Below are 20,181 nucleotides of genomic sequence, written 5' to 3'. Positions count from 1 at the left end.
ATTATTAAATTGTTTATTGTTTATTTTCAAAAAATGAAATTTTTTCAGTCATAAAAATATCTTTTAAAAAATAAAGTTTAAATAAATAATCCAATTTTTTTGTTGGTTTTTTGGCCTTTAGTTTGTAAATATGTTTGTAAATTGTCGAGCTCGAGGCCATACAATATTAAATAACAAACAAAGAATACTGTTTATTTGTATATGTTACATATACCAGATCGATCCAACGATTCCTGAGAATGACTTCTAATTGAAGTCGAAATATCGATAAATAAAAAACAACAATATATAACATATACAAATAAACAGTTTTCTTTGTTTGTTATTTAATATTGTATGGCCTCGAGCTCGACAATTTACAAACATTTTTATAGATAATCCAAATTATATAGAAAATTATATTTTCTACATCTGGGAGTAATATAGGGTTCTTATTATTTTTATTTAACTTTGTATTTTAGTTACTTTGAACTTTGTAATTTTTAAATGTATTATCAATATTTTAATTTTCAATATTTATTTTCCAATTTACAAAAATTTTCTTTGTTGTGAAAAATAAAATAAAAATAAAATAGATGATACATTAAGGCGTATTAATAAATATACAGCCTTATTGTAAACTTCATGTGAATAAATCAATCCCATGAATTTTTTATTTCCCATGAACAAAAAATTCGTATCGTTAATTTCATGTGAATCAATCCTTATATTCGAATTTCGAATATGCTATTGTGAACATCACTCATGTTTTGTTTACAAATTTTTGCAGAAAAAATTGCTGTCGTGTAGTCAAACATTTTTATTTTTGCGTTAAATATTAAAATTGTAATGATTAGTGCTTACTTGCGCCTTTGTTTAATTGAAGAAGAAACTAATACCAGTCAGCAATTGGCTGAACGAGTGTCCAGGAGGATATTAAGCGACAAGTGTAATCCCTTTGAATTACCCAATTCAAGGTAAACATGCAAATAATTATACTCGTAAATCAAATAAATAATCGCGTTTTAACTATTTATACATAGCTTTCACCAATAGTATAGAATAAATAAGCCGGCGTTCATATATTTGTCGGATGTATTGCACAGTGGTCTGCCAGTGGCACGTAAACGTTTTGCAATAGACATAGTCGTAAAGCTTTCAGCTGCTCTAAGATTTTTTGGTGAAGGAGCATACCAAAAAAGAGTAGGGAGGCAAGTGGATGTTGGCTTATCGCAGTCAAGTTTTAGCCACGTCTTGTCTGAAGTATTGAATGTTTTTGAGGAGTGCCTTTGCAATCAGTGGATAAAATGGCCTACTAAAGACGAAATGCGTGAAATTGCTTAGGATTTTCATCAACAATTTAATATCCCAGGCATTATTGGCTGCATAGATGGCACACACGTTAGAATTATAGGCCCTAGGAATAATAAACACTTATATTATAACAGAAAGGGTTACTATAGTATGAATGTTTTGCTGGTAGATTGGTAAAATTTGTGTATGCTTTTACGCATGTTAATAATTTTATCTGCAGGTATGTGATAACAAAATGGCAATAAGATACGTCGATGCTACACACGCTGGAGCCTGCCATGACTCATTAATTTGGAATACAAGTGAACTGAGGGTTTCAATGGAGCAGGATTACTTGCTAGGCACTAGAAATGTTTGGCTGCTAGGTAAAATTTTAATGAAATCTGTAAGTCCCAAAATCAAATTTTGTTCATAGGCGACGCTAGATATCCACTGGAGCCTTGGTTGCTAACACCCCACAGATCAGCGGAAGAGGGCTCCACAGAAAGCAAATTTAATGAGGTTCATGCACGTGGACGTAACATTGTGGAAAGGACCAATGACGTCTTAAAAAATAGATGGAGGTGTGTACTAGGAGCCAGGGAGCTACATTATTCGCCTAAGAAAGCAGCTCAAATTACTAATGTCTGTTGCGCGTTGCACAATATATGCTTAAAGTATCGGTGCGATGGCACACCTTTTATATCAAATAGAGCTTCTCAACCGGAAATTTCTGAACACGTTTGAAGAATCTGAATCGCATTCATCATACCTCAATGAGGCTAAGCATATTAGAGCAAATATAGGCAATTGCCTTATGTAAATTTATGACAAAATGTTTTTATAATTGAATGACACTCTTCAAAGAAATGTCTGATTTGTATTAGCTCAAAAGCGGCTTTACTGTTAATCTTGATTTACCAATTTGAAAAAATAAAGTACATAAATTAATTTTTTTTACAAAAACGTTCGAAACATTCTAATTAATGCTTAAGCTTTTCTATCCAGCTAGTATTTTCAAATTTTGGACCTCGATTTGGCTGTTTATAAGTATGAGTTTACGGTTAACTTCAATTTTTCTGAGCCGTTCAATTTCCGAATTGTGGCGTTTTGTTTCCTTTAGTAAACTGTTTTGAATATTTTGAAAGTTTTCGAGGCCTTGGTTTAATTCCTTTAAGTGGCCTTCTATTTCAGTATAGTGATGACTCTGGATTTCCAAGCTCTTTCTGACGTTGTCATTCATTTCTTTTTGAACATCTGGTTCAATGTTTAATAGCTCCGAAGGGTTAATTTTTTTGCGAGTTTGCTGGCTGGTTTTTTGTGCAGGCAAAGCACTTTCCCTTTGCGCGTCACCGGCAATTTCGGTGCTATTTTCGTCCAAGCTATTGTCCATGCAACTAAGTTCCACTTCAGAGTCCTCACTAGAGCTGTTGTCTTCATCACTATTGTTATTTTCACGTTGCTTACCAGTTGATTTCGTTGTATTCAAACCAAAAGGCTTGCGATCTTCGACACCTTCCGCAGCTGCTACTGACGCAGTTATATCCAAAATTGACTGTTCTAATACAGAAAAAACATGTTGCTTGCAAGGTCCTCCACCGGTCTTTTTCCTATTTTTGGTATTTTCGACAGACTTGTTTCGTACGTATCGTTTTTAATCAATCCAAACCTGTAAGCAATGGCTGTATAAATTATGGCACATTCCATAGCCACATTGCATTGATAGTAACCTTTTTCCATTCGGAGATTGATTTTGATGGTGGGCCCATGCTATTGAGGGAATTGTTCAATTTCTTCCAGCCAGCACTTTATCTTTATTTGTTTTTGGAAGCCCTTTCCTATTTCAGGATTTTCGGCCATAGTGCTTACCAAGAAAGTCAACTGAGTTTTGTTTATAGACCTAATGTGATATAAAATAATTCTTAACAAAGTTTAATAAGCAATAAACAATTCTTACATTTTATCGAGCGTTGTTCCCCACTTTCAGTTTTGCGAACAAATTCTATACATTCACGTGGAAAAAAATTTGTTGACGGTGAGGGTAATTTTTCGAAAATGGGAAATTTTTCACATGTTAAGTTCACAATGAGAACAGAACAAATGTGGGAATTTTTCCTTTGGGAATTGTACTCACGCGAAGTTTAGAATAAGGCTGATAGTTTAAAGTTTTTATAAATTAAAATGTGGTTTTAATACCCACAGTTCCACATCGGATTACACGTAAAAGTGATGAAAAGATCTGGTCGGCAATCGGATGCAATTGAGACGTTCAGTTTCAATTTTTGCCTACATGTCTACAATGTATTGGCGAAAAAGTTTACCACATCTCAGAATGTAATTTTGTTCTTGTGCACGAATCATCAATCGATAAGAATAATAATTCATTGCACTAACTTTCTTTTGAACATCTCAACCTGTAAAAAATATGTTCATTCGATTTTAAATTTTAGTTTTTATTTAATATCTGATGAATATAATTAGTATATTATTTGGCGGTTCTTGGATCTATCATTGGTATATTAATGTGATAACCATCATCAACTTTCCAATGTAGAATTGGATATTGTAATGCGTCGTAACTGCGATGAAGCTCCGAAACACGCTGTTACACCGAAGGTACGATGTGACAGATATTTTCTGTTGTGGTGTATCTCTTTCAATTGTATCTGAAAAATCCCTATTGCCAAAATGGCAGCCATGTTCATTGTTCATACTCTTGTTTAAGAAAACTCGATCAGATACAGATGGATCAGTACAACACATCATAAATACATTTCTTCATTACTTTATTTTTTAATTTTTTTTATTCTTAACGCGTCAGAGTAAAAAAGTTTGTTAGTGTGTTGGAGCAACAATTTTCGGGACGCTGGTGAATATATTCGTTGAACTCGAGGGATCCATGAGTTAGGTTACCAAATAGTTGTAGCGATATTGATTCGAAAACAGGTGGGCGAATCTTTCTAATGTTGACTTGATCCGTATTTCGAAGAAACATTGTATATGTAAATCTTATGGCTATCAGATTTGGTAGTCGTAAATTTGCAAGTTGAATGGCAACAGTCAACGATTCTGTATATTCGTTTTCCCAATAAGTGATTTCTCGTCGTGAAAGAAGATTGAACACGTTGCGCCGAACCGTTGTTTGTTGGGACAGTTGTGTAATGAAGACATATTGTAAATTTTCAGTAAGGAAGCGACCATTTGAAAAGAACCAGTTGAAATTTGCGGAATAATATATAAAAATATTGACCGAAATAATGCATCAGCGCTTCGTCGTAAAAAATGCGATGAACTCGATACTTTTGAATTCTTGTTGCCAAAATCCCAGCCAAAATTGAATTTGCCCATACGAAATGTATAACATCTTCATCAGAATGTAGTCGGTCAGCAATTTCCAAGATTATTTCAACTGTATTCATGGTTTGTTCTGAAGAAAAGCAACGCAATTCTATTACAATGTTGTTTCTTTGACACAACAAAATCACACTTAATAAATTTAGTGGAACATTACTCACCAAATTGAAGCACAGCATATACCGAATTTACTTAAATCCAGTACATTCACAGTTTTTTTGAAAAAAAAAAAAAAACAAAACAAAAGAAATGACTTCCGAACGTCAAATTATAATTCTAGAAACGTCAATTCCATTGAATAATGCAAAATAGAAATAAGCACCACCTATTCCATTTCATGAAATAACGCAAATATGCAAATAAGCACCATCTATTGGTATGAAACGTAGCCGTAGCTTGGTGTGATATATCTTATGAACCGCTCGACCAAATCCAATCAAACTTTACAGAAACCATCTACATGATAGCCCAAATGTTAAATTTGGTGGAGCCGGTCTCAAGTTATAAAGTAACACCAAAAATGTGAGCTTATTTTTATATATATAGAATTATAAATGAAATATATGGGCTATTCACCTTAACCTGCTTATCAAGTTATTTGTTTAAAAAAATTGTCTAATATATTTCACTTTTGTAATAGAGTAAAAAAAATAACAAAATGAACTGATAACCTGATAGGATCCCTAAATGATCGAAATTTTCCAGAAAAAGCCGCGAAATTCCCGGACAGTATCGTGGACGAATCCCGAAAACCATCCACCCTTCCACCCGGAGGGGTCTCCAAATGGTCCCAGAATAGGCCCAAAAAAGTCCTGAAATGACAACGACGCGATTCTAGACTAATCCAGGGAACCACACAGAAATGATCCCGGACGGATCTCCAAATGGTCCCAGAAAAATCCCGAAGTGATAACGACGCGATTTTAGACTGATACAGAGAACCACGCAGAAATGATCCCTGAAGCGTACCCAAGTTCCGAAATGACCCTGACCGGATCCCGGAACGATCCCGCAAACCATCCAGAAATGATGCCAGAAGGGTCCGCAAATGATCCCGAAATAGTCCCAAATCACCCTGACGGCATCCCGGACGGATCCTGAATGATCTCAGAAGGGTCCCCAAATGATCTGGAAATATTCCAGAAAAAGTCACGAAATGACGGGATCCCGAAAATCCTCCAGAAATGATCCCGGAGAGATTCCGGAAGGATCCCGGAACACTCCCGAGAAAGTCCCGAAATAACCCTCACGGGATCCCGGAAGGATAACGATAATGTCCCGAAATAACACCGACGGGATCCCAGATGGGTCCCGGAAACCATCCAGAAATGATCCCAAAATGACCCTGAGATAGTCCCAAAATAACCCCGACGGGATCCCGAAAGCTATGCATTACCCGGTTGTGTCACAAAATAGTCCCGAAATGGCACCGACGGGATCCCATACGGATCCCGAAAACCATCCAGACGGGATAAAAAGTATCCTATGTCCGTCTCCTGGTTCTTAGCTACCTCTCGCGCCAATTTTCAGCCAAAACAGTTCATCCGTTCTTGAGTTATAAATAGTGTAACTAACACCACTTTCTTTTATATATATAGATTTTTCACGGGCAAATTCAACGGTGAAAAAATATTCGTTAAATGAAAAAGATTTTACAGTAAATGTCACTTTTTTTTTAAACTGAATCGCATATCGCTGTAGTGGTGAAAAATGCTTTCAATTTACCAGTTCATAGAACGTGAATTGACCCCCTGTCAGGGACGTAGAGAGAAAATCCGGGCCCGGGACTAAACAATTTACGGGCCCCCTATAAAAAATCCACTAATACATTTGATTAACATGAATTAATGACGTCTCATTCATGAATCATTATTGATGGATTACATCAAACAAAATTTGTGCCACATCAACTAAATGATTTTTGGACTAAGAGCTGAAAATAAAATTAACACACACTATTTTATTGTAACGTAGATATAAAATTCTCTTTTAACAGCCACATATTGTTTCAAATAATCTTTTCTAGTTATTTGGTAACATTTTAATACATTTCTGATAAATTTAATGATGATTATAAATTTTAATTATTTAATATAGAAAGTACGTATATCAGAGAGTGGCTTTACTTGCTTTTTTCGCTGCAAAATTTTTATAACAATATCAAAATTTTACTGTCTTGCCAAAACGGATTCAACACAAAGCGCGGCAAGTCCTGAAACTCGCTCTTGAGATGAACACGATCTATGAAAGTTTTTGATTCTTGAAAGGACGCTGAAGGAACGTTCTGCAATAGCTACAGTGACAGGTATAGTGCAAAAGATACGTAAAGCAACACACATTTTGGGGAAAATCGTATACAGATTTTGAACATATGTAGATGGCATTTAGCAATTCCAATAGTGACAGACCTTTCTCAAAATTTGCTTCGTAAATGTGTTTCAAAAGAATTATTTCGCTTTCCTTAGCTTTGAAATGTCCGACTTGTATTTTTCGACAAATTTTGCTGCGCTCGCCCGCACCGTAGTTTCATCCAAGTCTTCAAATTGCCATAAAAAGGAAAACGTCTCGCTCAAATTTCTCATAGCTGCAAATCGTTCAGTAATGCCAGTGATTACCTAATCAACGATCACCAGGAATGTATTGTTTTTAAAATCAAACTGAATCATCCGTAATCATCTCATTTAAATTATCTTCAGAACGTCTTTTGGGTTTTCTCTTTCGAATGTCCGGAAACTTTGGCGAGATGTTCAATTGAATAGCAACTGTTTTGCATTCGTTTAAAACTGTTTCCCATTGTTTCCTGATCAACTTCAAATCAGCTAATAAGGCATCTATATGTCGGACCTCAACATCTATGGTGGCGTCTCTAGCTTGGAGGACCACGCTTTTTTCATTAATGGTAGTCAGTATTTTGAACCAAATTGAGGACAGCAAGATACATTCTAACTTGTTGATGTACTTGGGAATGCCGGTAACATCGCCGTATGCTTGCGGATTCAAATTTGGCTTTTAGCTGAAAGACTATGAAGAGAGCTCGGTACATTTTTTTTTTTGAGGATGTCCCACGGTTGTGGAGTGCTGCTGAAAATAGTAAAACATTTTTATACAACTGCGAAGAAAGTAATTGCAGCCGTACAACATTCTGCAGCATCAACACCACATAAATTGAGACTGTGGGTTGCACAAGGCGAGTAAACAGCATTCGATTTTTTGTCGAGAATGTCACGTAGTGCTCCGTTGTAAGCTCCTTTCATATTGGCGCCGTTATCGTACCCTTGTGCACGACAATCTTTTAGTGGGATTTCATGTTTACCTAGAGTATGGCAAATTAAATCCGCGATTTCCTTACCAGTTTTTTAGTTACAATGCACGAAAGCCAAAAACCGTTCTTGAATTGTAAAATTAGTTGCTTTCGAATTGAAATGGAGGTAGCGTATTCTGCCCAACGTGACTAGCATCAGACGTAGCATCAACTATAATAGCAAAATACTTGGCTTTTCTGCGTTGATCTAATATAGTTTCCCTCACGTGTTTTGCACAAATTTCTATGAACTTGTAAACGTTTGTGCTGCTGTTATGAAATCCTAACTTTCTCCAAATGATCTCTAAGTATCGGATCATAATAGCTTATGAGTTCTAAAATGCCCAAAAAATGTCCATCGTTTAGTTCACCAAGATATATACTTTCGCCTTTGAAAGCTAGACCTCTTTCACCAAAAAATTAAATAGCGTCCAAAATCTTAATATATAAAAAACATGTGTCACAACATTTTTGTCCGCGATGGACTCCTAAACTACTGAACTGATTTTGAATTTGTTTTGCACCCCGTGTATAGTTTGATCTAAGTTGAGAGATAAGTTGAGTTGAGAGATAAGTTATATCTCAGTTTTAGTCGCAATATTATTTTATTGCAAATTTTTTTATTTGTGTATACGTAAAAATAAAATGTTACGTATACGCAGTTGCACTCATATTTTCAGGTGGTGCGGATATACTTCCGTGTAATGCTTTGTTTTCACTATGTCAAAATCACTGACATCAAATACTGACATAACTGTCTCCATGGCGATTTGGTGTCAAATGTGTTTTCATTACATATTAAAAACTGGCATGAAGTCGATATAGCAGCGGGTGCCAAAGACTGTCATCAAATTGTGTTGTCAGTCGATTGACATCCAGTTTTCGCCACTGACGTCAAACGTTAAGTAAATATTTTTGACAGCGACGGGGTCATTTCGGGACTATTTCGGTATCGTTTGGGGTACCTACCGGCATCATTTCTGGTTACTTTTCGGGTTCCGTCCGGGATCCCTTCGGGGTCATTTCGGGACTTTTTTGGGATCATTTGGGGTAACTTCCGGCATCATTTCTAGATGGTTTTGGGTATCCGTCCGGGATCCCGACGGGGTCATTTTGGGACTTTTTCTCGACTAATACGGGATAATTTGGGGTACCTTCCAGCATCATTTCTAGATGGTTTTGGGTATCCGTCCGGGATCCCGTCGGGGTCATTTCGGGACTTTTTCGCGACTAATACGGGATCATTTAGGGTACCTTCCGGCATCATTTCTAGATGGTTTTGGGTATCCGTCCGTGATCCCGTCGGGGTCATTTCGGGACTTTTTCGCGACTAATACGGGATCATTTGGGGACCCATCGGCATCATTTCTGGAGGGTTTTAGGGATCCGTCCGGGATCCCATCAGGGTCATTTCGGGACTTTTTCGGGATCATTTGGGGTACCTTCCGGCATCGTTTCTAGATGGTTTTGGGTATCCGTCCGGGATCCCGTCGGGGTCATTTCGGGCCTTTTTCGGGACTAATACGGGATCATTTGGGGACCCTTTTGGCATCATTCCTGGGGGTTTTGGGTATCCGTCCGGGATCCCGTCGGGGTAATTTCGGGACTAATACGGGATCATTTGGGGACCCTTTTGGCATCATTCCTGGGGGTTTTAGGGATCCGTCCGGGATCCCATCAGGGTCATTTCGGGACTTTTTCGGGATCATTTGGGGTAACTTCCGGCATCATTTCTAGATGGTTTGGGGTATCCGTCCGGGATCCCGTCGGGGTCAGTTTGGGACTTTTTCTCGACTAATACGGGATCATTTGGGGTACCTTCCGGCATCATTTCTAGATGGTTTTGGGTATCCGTCCGGGATCCCGACGGGGTCATTTTGGGACTTTTTCTCGACTAATACGGGATAATTTGGGGTACTTTCCGGCATCATTTCTAGATGGTTTTGGGTATCCGTCCGGGATCCCGTCGGTTTAATTTCGGGACTTTTTCGAGACTAATACGGGATCATTTGGGGTACCTTCCGGCATCATTTCTAGATGGTTTTGGGTATCCGTCCGAGATCCCGACGGGGTCATTTTGGGACTTTTTCTCGACTAATACGGGATCATTTGGGTTACCTTCCGGCATCATTTCTAGATGGTTTTGGGTATCTGTCCGGGATCCCGTCGGGGTAATTTCGGGACTTTTTCGCGACTAATACGGGATCATTTGGAGACCCTTTCGGCATCATTTCTGGAGGGTTTTAGGGATCCGTCTGGGATCCCATCAGGGTCATTTCGGGACTTTTTCGGGATCATTTGGGGTACCTTCCGGCATAATTTCTAGATGGATTTGGGTATCCGTCCGGGATCCCGTCGGGGTCATTTCGGGCCTTTTTCGGGACTAATACGGGACCCTTTTGGCATCATTCCTGGGGGTTTTAGGGATCCGCCCGGGATCCCATCAGGGTCATTTCGGGACTTTTTCGGGATAATTTGGGGTAACTTCCGGCATCATTTCTAGATGGTTTGGGGTATCCGTCCGGAATCCTGTCGGGGTCAGTTTGGGACTTTTTCTCGACTAATACGGGATCATTTGGGGTACCTTCCGGCATCATTTCTGTGTGGTTCTCTGGATAAGTCTAGAATCGTGTCGTTGTCATTTCGGGGTTTTTTGGACTATTCTGGGAACTTTTGGAGACCCTTCCGGGGCATTTCTGGATGGTTTTCGGGATCCGTCCGCGATATCGTCGGAGTCAATTCGTGCCTTTTTCTGGATAAATTCGGGATCATTTGTTGGATCCTATCAGGTTATCAGCTCATATAGATCTTTTTTTTACTCAATTACAAAAATAAAGTGCATTAGACAGAAAAGAATGTTTAAACAGATAACTTGACAAGCAGGCTAACGTGAATAGCCCATACATTTCATTTTCTCCTTGCAGACGGGGCCGCGGGTAAATGCTAGTATATTTATAAAGAAAAAAGGAACTCACGCGGAAAGAGCAGCGCAGGCTGTTCCACTTGGCAGATACCTCAAATCGCGATATCTTTAAAATATCCGCCACATCTTGTCATTGAGCCTCCCTCAAATTCCGGTCCCTGTATTGAGACGAAAGAAAATTCAAGGTCCCCTCCCTGACCTCTACTTCCTGCAATAGCCTCTCCGTTTGCTCGGCTGTCCATTTTTCAGTCAGTTTTCTCACCCGCTTCCTTTTTTCAGTGGTACTACCGACTGGGTGAACGAATGTTGCAGAAATTGAAGCTGACTTATCCATTACGTCCTCCAACTACTCCAACCCCAAACGGCAACCCTACTCAAAAATGTCCCTATTGTAATAAGGAGTGAAATACCTTTCGTTTGATACCCATGTCGGCATATCTCATGCAATTTTTTTCAATTTCGAATAGGTGGCAACCCTAAACGGCAACCCTACTCAAAAATTACCCTATTGTAATGCGTAGTGAAATACCTTTCGTTTGATACCCATATCGGCATATCTCATGCATTTTTTTAATTTCGAATAGGTGGCTACCCTAAATGGCAACCCTACTCAAAAATGTTGCTATAGTAATGCGGAGTGAAATACCTTTCGTTTGATACCCATATCGGCATATCTCATGCAATTTCTTTAAATTTCGAATAGGTGGCAACCCTACTCAAAAATGCCCCTATTGCAATGCGGAGTGAAATACCTTTCGTTTGATACCCATATCGGCATATCTCATGCAATTTCTTTAAATTTCGAATAGGTGGCAACCCTACTCAAAGATGTCCCTATTGTAATGCGGAGTGAAATACATTTCGTTTGATTCCCATATCGGCATATCTCATACATTTTTTTAATTTCGAATAGGTGGCAACCCTACTCAAATATGTTCCTATAGTAATGCGGGGTGAAATACCTTTCGTTTGATACCCATATCGGCATATCTCATTCAATTTCTTTAAATTTCGAATAGGTGGCAACCCTACTCAAAAATGTCCCTATTGTAATGCGGAGTGAAATACCTTTCTTTTGATACCCATATCGGTATATGTCATGTAATTTTTTTTTAATTTCGAATAGGTGGCAACCTTGTGAAACATTCTGAGTGGCAACACCTAAGTAGAAAGTCTTAGAAGGTGATACATTATCTCTGTGCCAAACTTCATTTAAATCGGTTGAGCCGTTCCCGAGATCGTTCGGCTATACATACAAACAAGAATTGCTCGTTTAATGACATATTTGCCAGCATGTTGGCAAATCTGTTTTGTGCGTCAAACGTTTCCAACTGCGCTGGCAAACTGAAATTTGGTCGTTGTCACTTGGATGCCATTTTGTCTGACAGTGAGCTGTCAAACCTGACTGCAAACGCAACTGACACTATTTGGCAGCCCGTTTTCATTATTTTGGCAACATTTGACGACATATATGCCATAATGAAAACAAGGCTTAATTGCTTGGTGTTTAATTAAACAACCTGCTTATCAATAAAAAATATTATAGCGAATGATATCAAGTATAGCACATCACCAGGCCCGCCGATAGGGTGGGGGTTCTGAGAGGGCCCGCGTTTTAGAGGTACTGTGACATTTTTTTTAACTCAGGAGAGTCTTTAGTTGTGTAGAGGGTAATTTTCATACCCCTGGGTGACTAGGGTATCGAGATATAGGCCAAAACGTGGGCCAGTGAATGCCTAGACAATGTTTATACAATATGGATATCAAATGAAAGCTGTTGATGAGTGCTTTAGTACAGAGTAATATATTATACCGCTTGGTGACTAGGGTCTCAAGATATAGGCCAAAACGTGGACCCGGATACCCCTAGAATGTGTGGGTAATTTGGATATGAAATGAAAGCTGTTGCTGAGAGCTCTAAAGTAATTTTCATTGTGATATTCGATTTAGGCGCATCAACCTGGCAAAACTGATAAATATGCTTGCGAAGCCGAAATAGAGACATGAACTAATAATACCCACATACCTATTTACAAACTTCCTATTCGATTTGCCTGAAATTTGGTATATAAATTTGCCTATATTAGTATTTACGATCCTTTTTTCCGAGAAGTAGACCAGAGACGGACTGGGACTGGGATTAGGACTAGGCCTGGGACTGAGACTCGGAGTGGGACTGGGACTGGGATAAAATACATACCACCCTCTGGGACAGGCAATAAGGGATGCAGAAGAATGAGAAGAAATTGAGAGAAGAGAAAAGAGAGGAGATTGAGAAAGAGATAGAATGATACGAAGATAGATGAAGCGAACAAGACGTAGGGAGGAGTGAATAAAAGGATTAGGAAAAAGTAAAGAGGGGGGGGGGGGGGGGGGGGGGGGCAGAGTCAGACGGAAAAGCTTATTAAAATGTATGCAGATAGGCCAAATTTAGGGCAGGATAACGTCTGCCGGGTCTTCTAGTTCTATATAAAATTTCTTTCCACTTTTGAGTTTCAGTGATTAGCTGGTCATTGATAAGTGTATCAATTGTAGCCTCCTCTTGAATTAGATTTTGTAAAGATCGCCAATGAATATAACATGTAATGTGGTCTTGAGTATTTTCGTGTGCTGGCAGTTTATCGTATAGCTTCTTCCACACCTGCAGTTTCGAATATCCGCCAGGACAACAAATTTTAGGTCGATTTAAAGTGTTGGTGCTTAGCAGACGACATGGTATACAATAAAAAGCATTGCTACTGGCACTCCACACTAACCAGTCACGCTCTACTTTCTCTCCACTTGGCAAGATTCTGTTTAACAACGAGGTAGGAAATGCCTCGTCATGACAATCACGTGGAAAAATAACAAGACACTTTTGATGACCTCGACGAATTATTTCGTTGACTTCTTCAGATCGCAAAAACTCGGTACCGATATCGAAGTCGTTTAAATAATGTGGACTTTGATACAGAGTTGGTGGTATTATTGGAAGACTTTTTGAAGATGAACCTTCATCAGTGTCACCACGAAACTTTACGATTTCGGCTTAATGTAAACATACAGACGTTTTTATTGTCTCCTCACTGTTGGAAGGCCCAGGCAAAAAATCATTATCAATAGTCGAATCGGATGTGGAACCTGAATGGTTTTGAGCCAGCTGCCAAATGAAACATTTATTCTTAAAATTTAAGGAAAAAGACTTCAAATTATTTCTCACACTTCACTATAATATAAAAACGAAATGCAGATATTCGTTGCTTTTGAAATTCGGCTTAGAAATTGCACATGGAACAGCTAAAGACTCTCCTGAATTAAAAAAAATTTCTTAGTACCTCTAAATCGCGGGCCCCACCACCTTTCCTTACCTTTCTATCCATCCTATAGAGTACGTATCCCTTTATGTCAAAATGACCAAGTATTTCAGGTTTAAACAAAGTCTCGGAAACAAATGATATCAACACTAGATTGTTCAAATTTCTTTCTTATATTTTAAATGAAATAAATAATGTTAATATAGAAATGCAGTCTGAAGATATTCACATACATTTACTTATTACCAGATTTAAAATTTTATAAAAAAAATCCTATTTGGATGTAAAATATTCACCCTTATTGTCATTGTCGTCGTCGTCACTGAACGACGACGTGTTAAATTCCGTATTGCCATCGTCGTTTTCGATAACTATTGAGGACTATCGACACATGTTTGGTATTGGCTAAGCAAATTTGCTGTCGTCGTCGCCCTCACACGACGCCATTTTTGTCGACGCTGTTTTTACTGACGACAGAAGGAAAATTTGTAAGTAAAATATTTATTTTTTAATTAACTAAATATACAAACATGTAATATGCGTTGTTTTTTAGAAATTCCAAATGAAAATAAGGATGCGCAACAATTCGAGGTTCTTGTAGCTGAGCTAGAAAAAATCGGAGTAATTTCTGATTTTTTTTCTATTGAGTCTAAGCTCCCCTTTATTATTTTTGGTACTAGAGCTCGCATTACTGTCATAATAAAACATTTTTGTAAAATCTTGAAATGAAATATGTAAACAAATCTCAAATCGCGAAAAAAGATACAGAAAGAGTAAAAAAATCGAACAGGTGATCCAGAAATGGCAGAGATGGTATATTTTCCTTTCGTTTTATCGATAAATTGTCGTCGTCGTCTCACCACGCTTAGCCAATACCGATTTGGTGTCGAAGTGACGACGACGTCGAGACGATGTGACGTCGACTGAAAAACGACGACGATGTCGACGACGACAAAGACAATAAGGGTGAATGATTCAGGCAAAAACCACTTAACCCCAAATGAAGTTTACTGCGGTATTAATGTGGGCATTATTCTATCAAAACAACCTTTTCGAAAAAGATGACGTACACATATTTAAGAGATGTGCTAAACCATTTTATATACAATTTTGTAGTACTTTATTAAAGAAAATAAATTTGAATGATAAAACTTTGATGTGGGCTGCAAACCTTTCACCAGAAAGTTTTTTAAGCGGTGAAACAAATAGAATTGTGCTTTTAGTTATGGACTTGTTTCCGAAATCTGCATTTCATAAAATAGAGAAAATTAATTCTGAATTTAGAGCTTTAGCAGAGCATGAGAGCCTTAAAAAATTCAAGAATTTAAATATATGCAGCTTTTGGGAAGAATTAAGATCAGTTAAAAATAAATTTAATGCGCAAATGTTTTCCAATATTTATAGAATAGTTTAAGGCATATTGTCGATTCCCATGTCGATTCATCCACAAACGTAGAAAGGATATTTTCTATACAAAATTTAATTAAAACTATGTGTAGAAATAGGCTTCAAATAAACACAGTTTCGAATTTAATAAAAACTAAAGACTTGATGAAATCAACTAACAGTAGTTGTCATAATATAGATACGAAAAAAAGCTTTTTGGCCACTGAAGTATTTAAAGAACTCAGAGAAGAAGAACTGTTAATGTAGTGAATGCTGCTGTTATTTTTTTTAAATATTAATTTCATGTTCCTTACTGGTACTCAATGAAGAAATGTTTTTATATATGTACATAATTGTACGCTTCAATCGATAAACTTCTTTTATTTTTAACTGGAAAAGTATTTCTTCATAAATCATATTTCCCTGTTATACTGCCTTTAATTTGTGTTAGAAAGTTTCCTGACTAAAAACAGTTTTTGGATAAAAAAAGCAGAATATAGCTCTAGTTTGATTCAAATTCGAATCCGAAGACTTTTGGTACATTTTTGGATAATTTAGAACATTTTTTTTCCTCGTTTGATACAAAATGAAAAACCATTTATCATTCCTGATTGGAAATGCTACATATGTATCAGGCATGCTTAACGAACGAAACGATATCATTTCGTTACGATAATCAACGCTAATAAACGAAACGAAGTCACTTCGTTTCGTTTATTAACGTTAAGAACGTCAAATTAACGTTAATTTGACGATCTTAACTAAGTGACTTCGTTTCGTTTATTAGCGTTGATTATCGTAACGAAATGATATCGTTTCGTTCGTTAAGCATGCCTGATATGTATTACAAATACATCATAAAATAAGGGACTAATTACAAAGTTGACGTAGACAACTGTGCACACATATATCGACACTTAGTAGACACTTGGAAGCTCAGTTCAAAATTGCACGGCTAACTAAGCAGTTGCTGATAACAATTAAATTTGAACTCATATATGTATGTATGCATATATATCTTAATTCTAGTGTTTAATATATTTATTAAAAATTCTTTGTACAATATTTGTTGTAACCCCCAAAGACGATCTCCGAAGGAGTTTGAAATATATCAAATATATCGGGAAAAAACAAAAAACGTTGTGTTTTTTAATACACCTGACCTCGAGCTAGTTTTCACAAATTATGTTCTATAGGGATTAATAGGCTGCAGAAGAAATACATATTTATCTAATCAGAATTTCCCAAAATTCGTTACAGTACCTTTTAATCTTGTGTAAGTATATTCGGGTTCTGACTCTGCAGAAGTCGCAGCGACTCCATGATGCATGGTATCTAAACTGTAACTTTTGGTACCGTGGGGATATGCGCTTTATCCACCACTTCAAAATCCGAGTTCGTGCTTTGCATTTGGAGGTTTGGAACAACTTTCTCCCGCCACCGTAAGCTCGCAAAGGCGTCGCACGCTGTCTCATATTCACACCATTGTTTTATCTATGCGGCTGGCCTGGGACTGGGCCCTTTATGCCTCTCTGCTCTATACTATTTTCATCTCCACTTCACCCCTAATTACGCTTCCAGAGTCCGACGGATCGCTTATAGCGCTTTTGTCTTGCGACTCAGTTCTCCCTCTCACTATCTTATTATCATAGGATCTTGAGTTGTTTATCCTGGTCATACGACCACCTGGCCGACGACAAGGCGGGTTCAGAGGTCTAATATTAAATATGGAGAAGAAACCCGTCTACTATAACAGCGCCCATTACAGTGGGGAGGAGCACGACTCAAATTTGAAGAGAAATTCGGCCTAAAATCTCTTCGGAAGTTATTCGCGCCTCACGTTTTTATTTTGATCTTAAGAAAACCATGCACCAACCAACATAAGTTGAGATAACGTTTACCTAGTTATCATTTTCTCTTTATCAATACGGTTTTGTATATGTGTATGGTATTTGCGAATTCGTGGAGAAAAATTATACAAAAATGTTCTATAACTTAAATTTATTCTTAAATGTACTGAGAACAGCGAAATAAAACAATTTAAACCATTTATTAAGAAAAAGTAATGTATATTTATTCAAAAATTTGTATAAGCACATGTAAAAATAAATGGAAGCATTTTTTAACGAAAGTAAAAAAGGAAGACGACTAATTCATGAATCATCTCTGAACCAATGAAATAAAAATTCTATAAATACTAATATATCTACATTTGTATATATTTAATTAACTGTAAGGCACTTTGAGAATTTTCATCAGTGTTAACCATCTTCGAGTTTTTTTAAAGTATTGGAATAAATATATATCATTTCAATTACAAATTACATATTATGTACTTGGCTGTAATATTCTTTAAAAACATGAAAAGTAGGTAATAATTTACGTTATACAGGTAGTTAGTTATATTATACGGATAAGTATATTTTCAAATTTAATACTACAAAATATAAATTTCTTATCTCAACTTGACTTCATTTCAATTATAATTTTCATAACTGCACCTAATTTAATTACATTATCCATTATATTTAATTATAAATTAATAATCTATATGAAAATGTTTTTAGTGGCAAAGAAATTATTTTTGTATATATAAATGAAATGAAATAAATGTACGTACATATATATACATCATATGTATGTATATGAATGTAAAATAAATATTATACATATATATATGTTGATAATTTAATAAATGCAAAAGCATATTTTGCCTATTCATCGTTCTACAAATCTATGCTAAGCCCCCTTTCTAGTATATACTTATTTTCTGGATAAAGAGATATTAAACGTAAAATGTATGTATAAATTATAAAATATTTGTTTTTGTAATAATTTAGGTTATATAGTATATAGTGTATATATGTACTCATATTTATAAATATTTGTTAATATATAATTAAAAGTATAAAAAAACAAAAAACTAGAATTTTTAATATTATGGAAATTGAGATTTCGTCAAATTATAAAGCTATGTTAGGAAATTTTTCAACAGCTGAGCTCAATCTGTTAAAAACTGGCAAACGTGCATCTTCGCCATTAATCAGTGATGAAACAGAATTAACTTTGGCTGGAACTTTATTGAAATTCCTGATTATAGTAATTGGGGAGCTAGAACTCTTCTGCAATATCTGTTTTCCTTGAATGGTAACAGGTTTTATGTATAATGAAGTCTGATTTTGTATTGGATTCAATATAAGATTAGGTGGTGGTGTATTCACTGGTGAAATTGGGGCATTTGGACTTTCTGGTGGAGTGTTAATGTATGAAAATGTACTTTGAAAAACAGAATTAACGGAACTGATTTGATCACCAAATGTAAAATTAGTCATAGAACTAGTAGGGCTTAAAGATAGTGATCCTGTTGGAGATTCTCGATCTGAACCTGTGGACATGCTCAAAGGAGGACTCAAAGGAATTGAATGATTAGGATAAGTAGCGTTATTTCCTTGTTTAGACTGCAATGGGTAAGTCGCAATACAATTATGTAAACTGGAATGGCTTTGTAATTTCGATTGCTGTTGTTGCTGTAGTTGTTGTAGAGCTCTAGCTTCATCCTCGTTATGAACAAAATGACATCTCGGTCCATAAGGACAGAATCCAACGCTATGGAATGTACGACAGTATTCAGTTTTGTACTTTGGGTGTCTTTGTAGGTTACGTAGCTCATGATATCCATGGGCAAACTGGCACTTTTCCCCATACTTGCATTCACCGGCTTCTTCAAAGGGACGACATAGTTCAGTTTTATACCTATAAGTAAAAAAAAAACAAAAACTATAAGTATGTACGAAATGTAACGAAAATTACATTTATGTATCTATAAGCAAATTTAAGTAAAGAGGAGAAGACTCGTGGGATGAAAGTAAGCAAAGGTGTGATGGATAGGCAGAAGAATATGAAGCGGGAGATGAGGAGGCTGCGTTACCATATTTTAAATAAAGGTACATGAAAATATTCTCCATAAATTCTTGTCCAACGTGCTATGGCAGAAGCGCGCCTGCCTACCACAACAAGGTTCCTGGGGTCAAAGCTTATTACTATGTTTTGAGGCAAAGTATTTGATGAGATTTAATCTATTGTTAATTTTACGTTTGATATAATTACAATGATCCTTAAAGCTAAGAGATTTATCAAAGATTATTTCTAATATTTTTAAACTGACAACGCTTTCGATTGTGATTATTATAAGTTAAGATGAATCTATCGCAACTACGCTTTTTACAAATATGTAATGTTTTGAATTTACTAAATGATAATCTTGCTCCAGAGCTCAAAGCCCATAGAGAGATATCACTCAGTAAATTCTGGAATATGTTATTAACTTCCTTCAAGTTGTGCATTTTGAGAAATATGTAGAGTGCATGGCATCCAATTTTGCTAATATATTATTTATTTCGTCGAATGCGATTATAAAGAATAATGCCGAAATAGGGGAACCCTGTGCAATTCCATTGTAACCTTATCGCATTCGTAACCTCCAAATAATGTATAGTGAACAGATGTACATACCTAAGCGATTGTTAAGATAAATATAAAATAAAACAAGTAACGAAGGCTAAGTTCGGGCGTAACCGAACATTACATACTCAGCTCAGAGCTTTGGAAAATGGACCTAGGGTAACCCTGGAATGTGTTTGTATGATATGGGT

General features: G+C 36.7%; 1 protein-coding gene and 1 long non-coding RNA gene across 4 annotated transcripts in view; one reads left to right on the top strand and one right to left on the bottom strand.

Moving 5' to 3' along the window:
* The first annotated feature begins 797 nt into the window (after positions 1 to 797).
* Positions 798 to 2,063, top strand: LOC137248106 (uncharacterized). The gene is made up of 4 exons (XR_010952067.1): positions 798 to 956; positions 1,023 to 1,458; positions 1,514 to 1,658; positions 1,709 to 2,063. It is a non-coding gene; the product is annotated as an uncharacterized lncRNA (long non-coding RNA).
* Positions 2,064 to 17,577: 15,514 nt separating this feature from the next.
* Tis11 (Tis11 zinc finger protein) overlaps positions 17,578 to 20,181 on the bottom strand; it is a 292,416-nt gene continuing 289,812 nt past the window's right edge. For all 3 annotated transcript variants that reach the window (XM_067782402.1, XM_067782405.1, XM_067782404.1), the window contains exon 3: positions 17,578 to 19,282. In XM_067782402.1, the coding sequence (XP_067638503.1) occupies positions 18,493 to 19,282 (790 nt within the window). In that variant the 3' untranslated portion in view covers positions 17,578 to 18,492. The remainder of the gene's footprint in view (positions 19,283 to 20,181) is intronic.

The sequence above is a fragment of the Eurosta solidaginis genome, chromosome 4, assembly GCF_040869045.1.
Source record: "Eurosta solidaginis isolate ZX-2024a chromosome 4, ASM4086904v1, whole genome shotgun sequence".
Lineage (NCBI taxonomy): Eukaryota > Metazoa > Arthropoda > Insecta > Diptera > Tephritidae > Eurosta > Eurosta solidaginis.
This window is presented reverse-complemented; position numbering and strand designations above follow the sequence as displayed.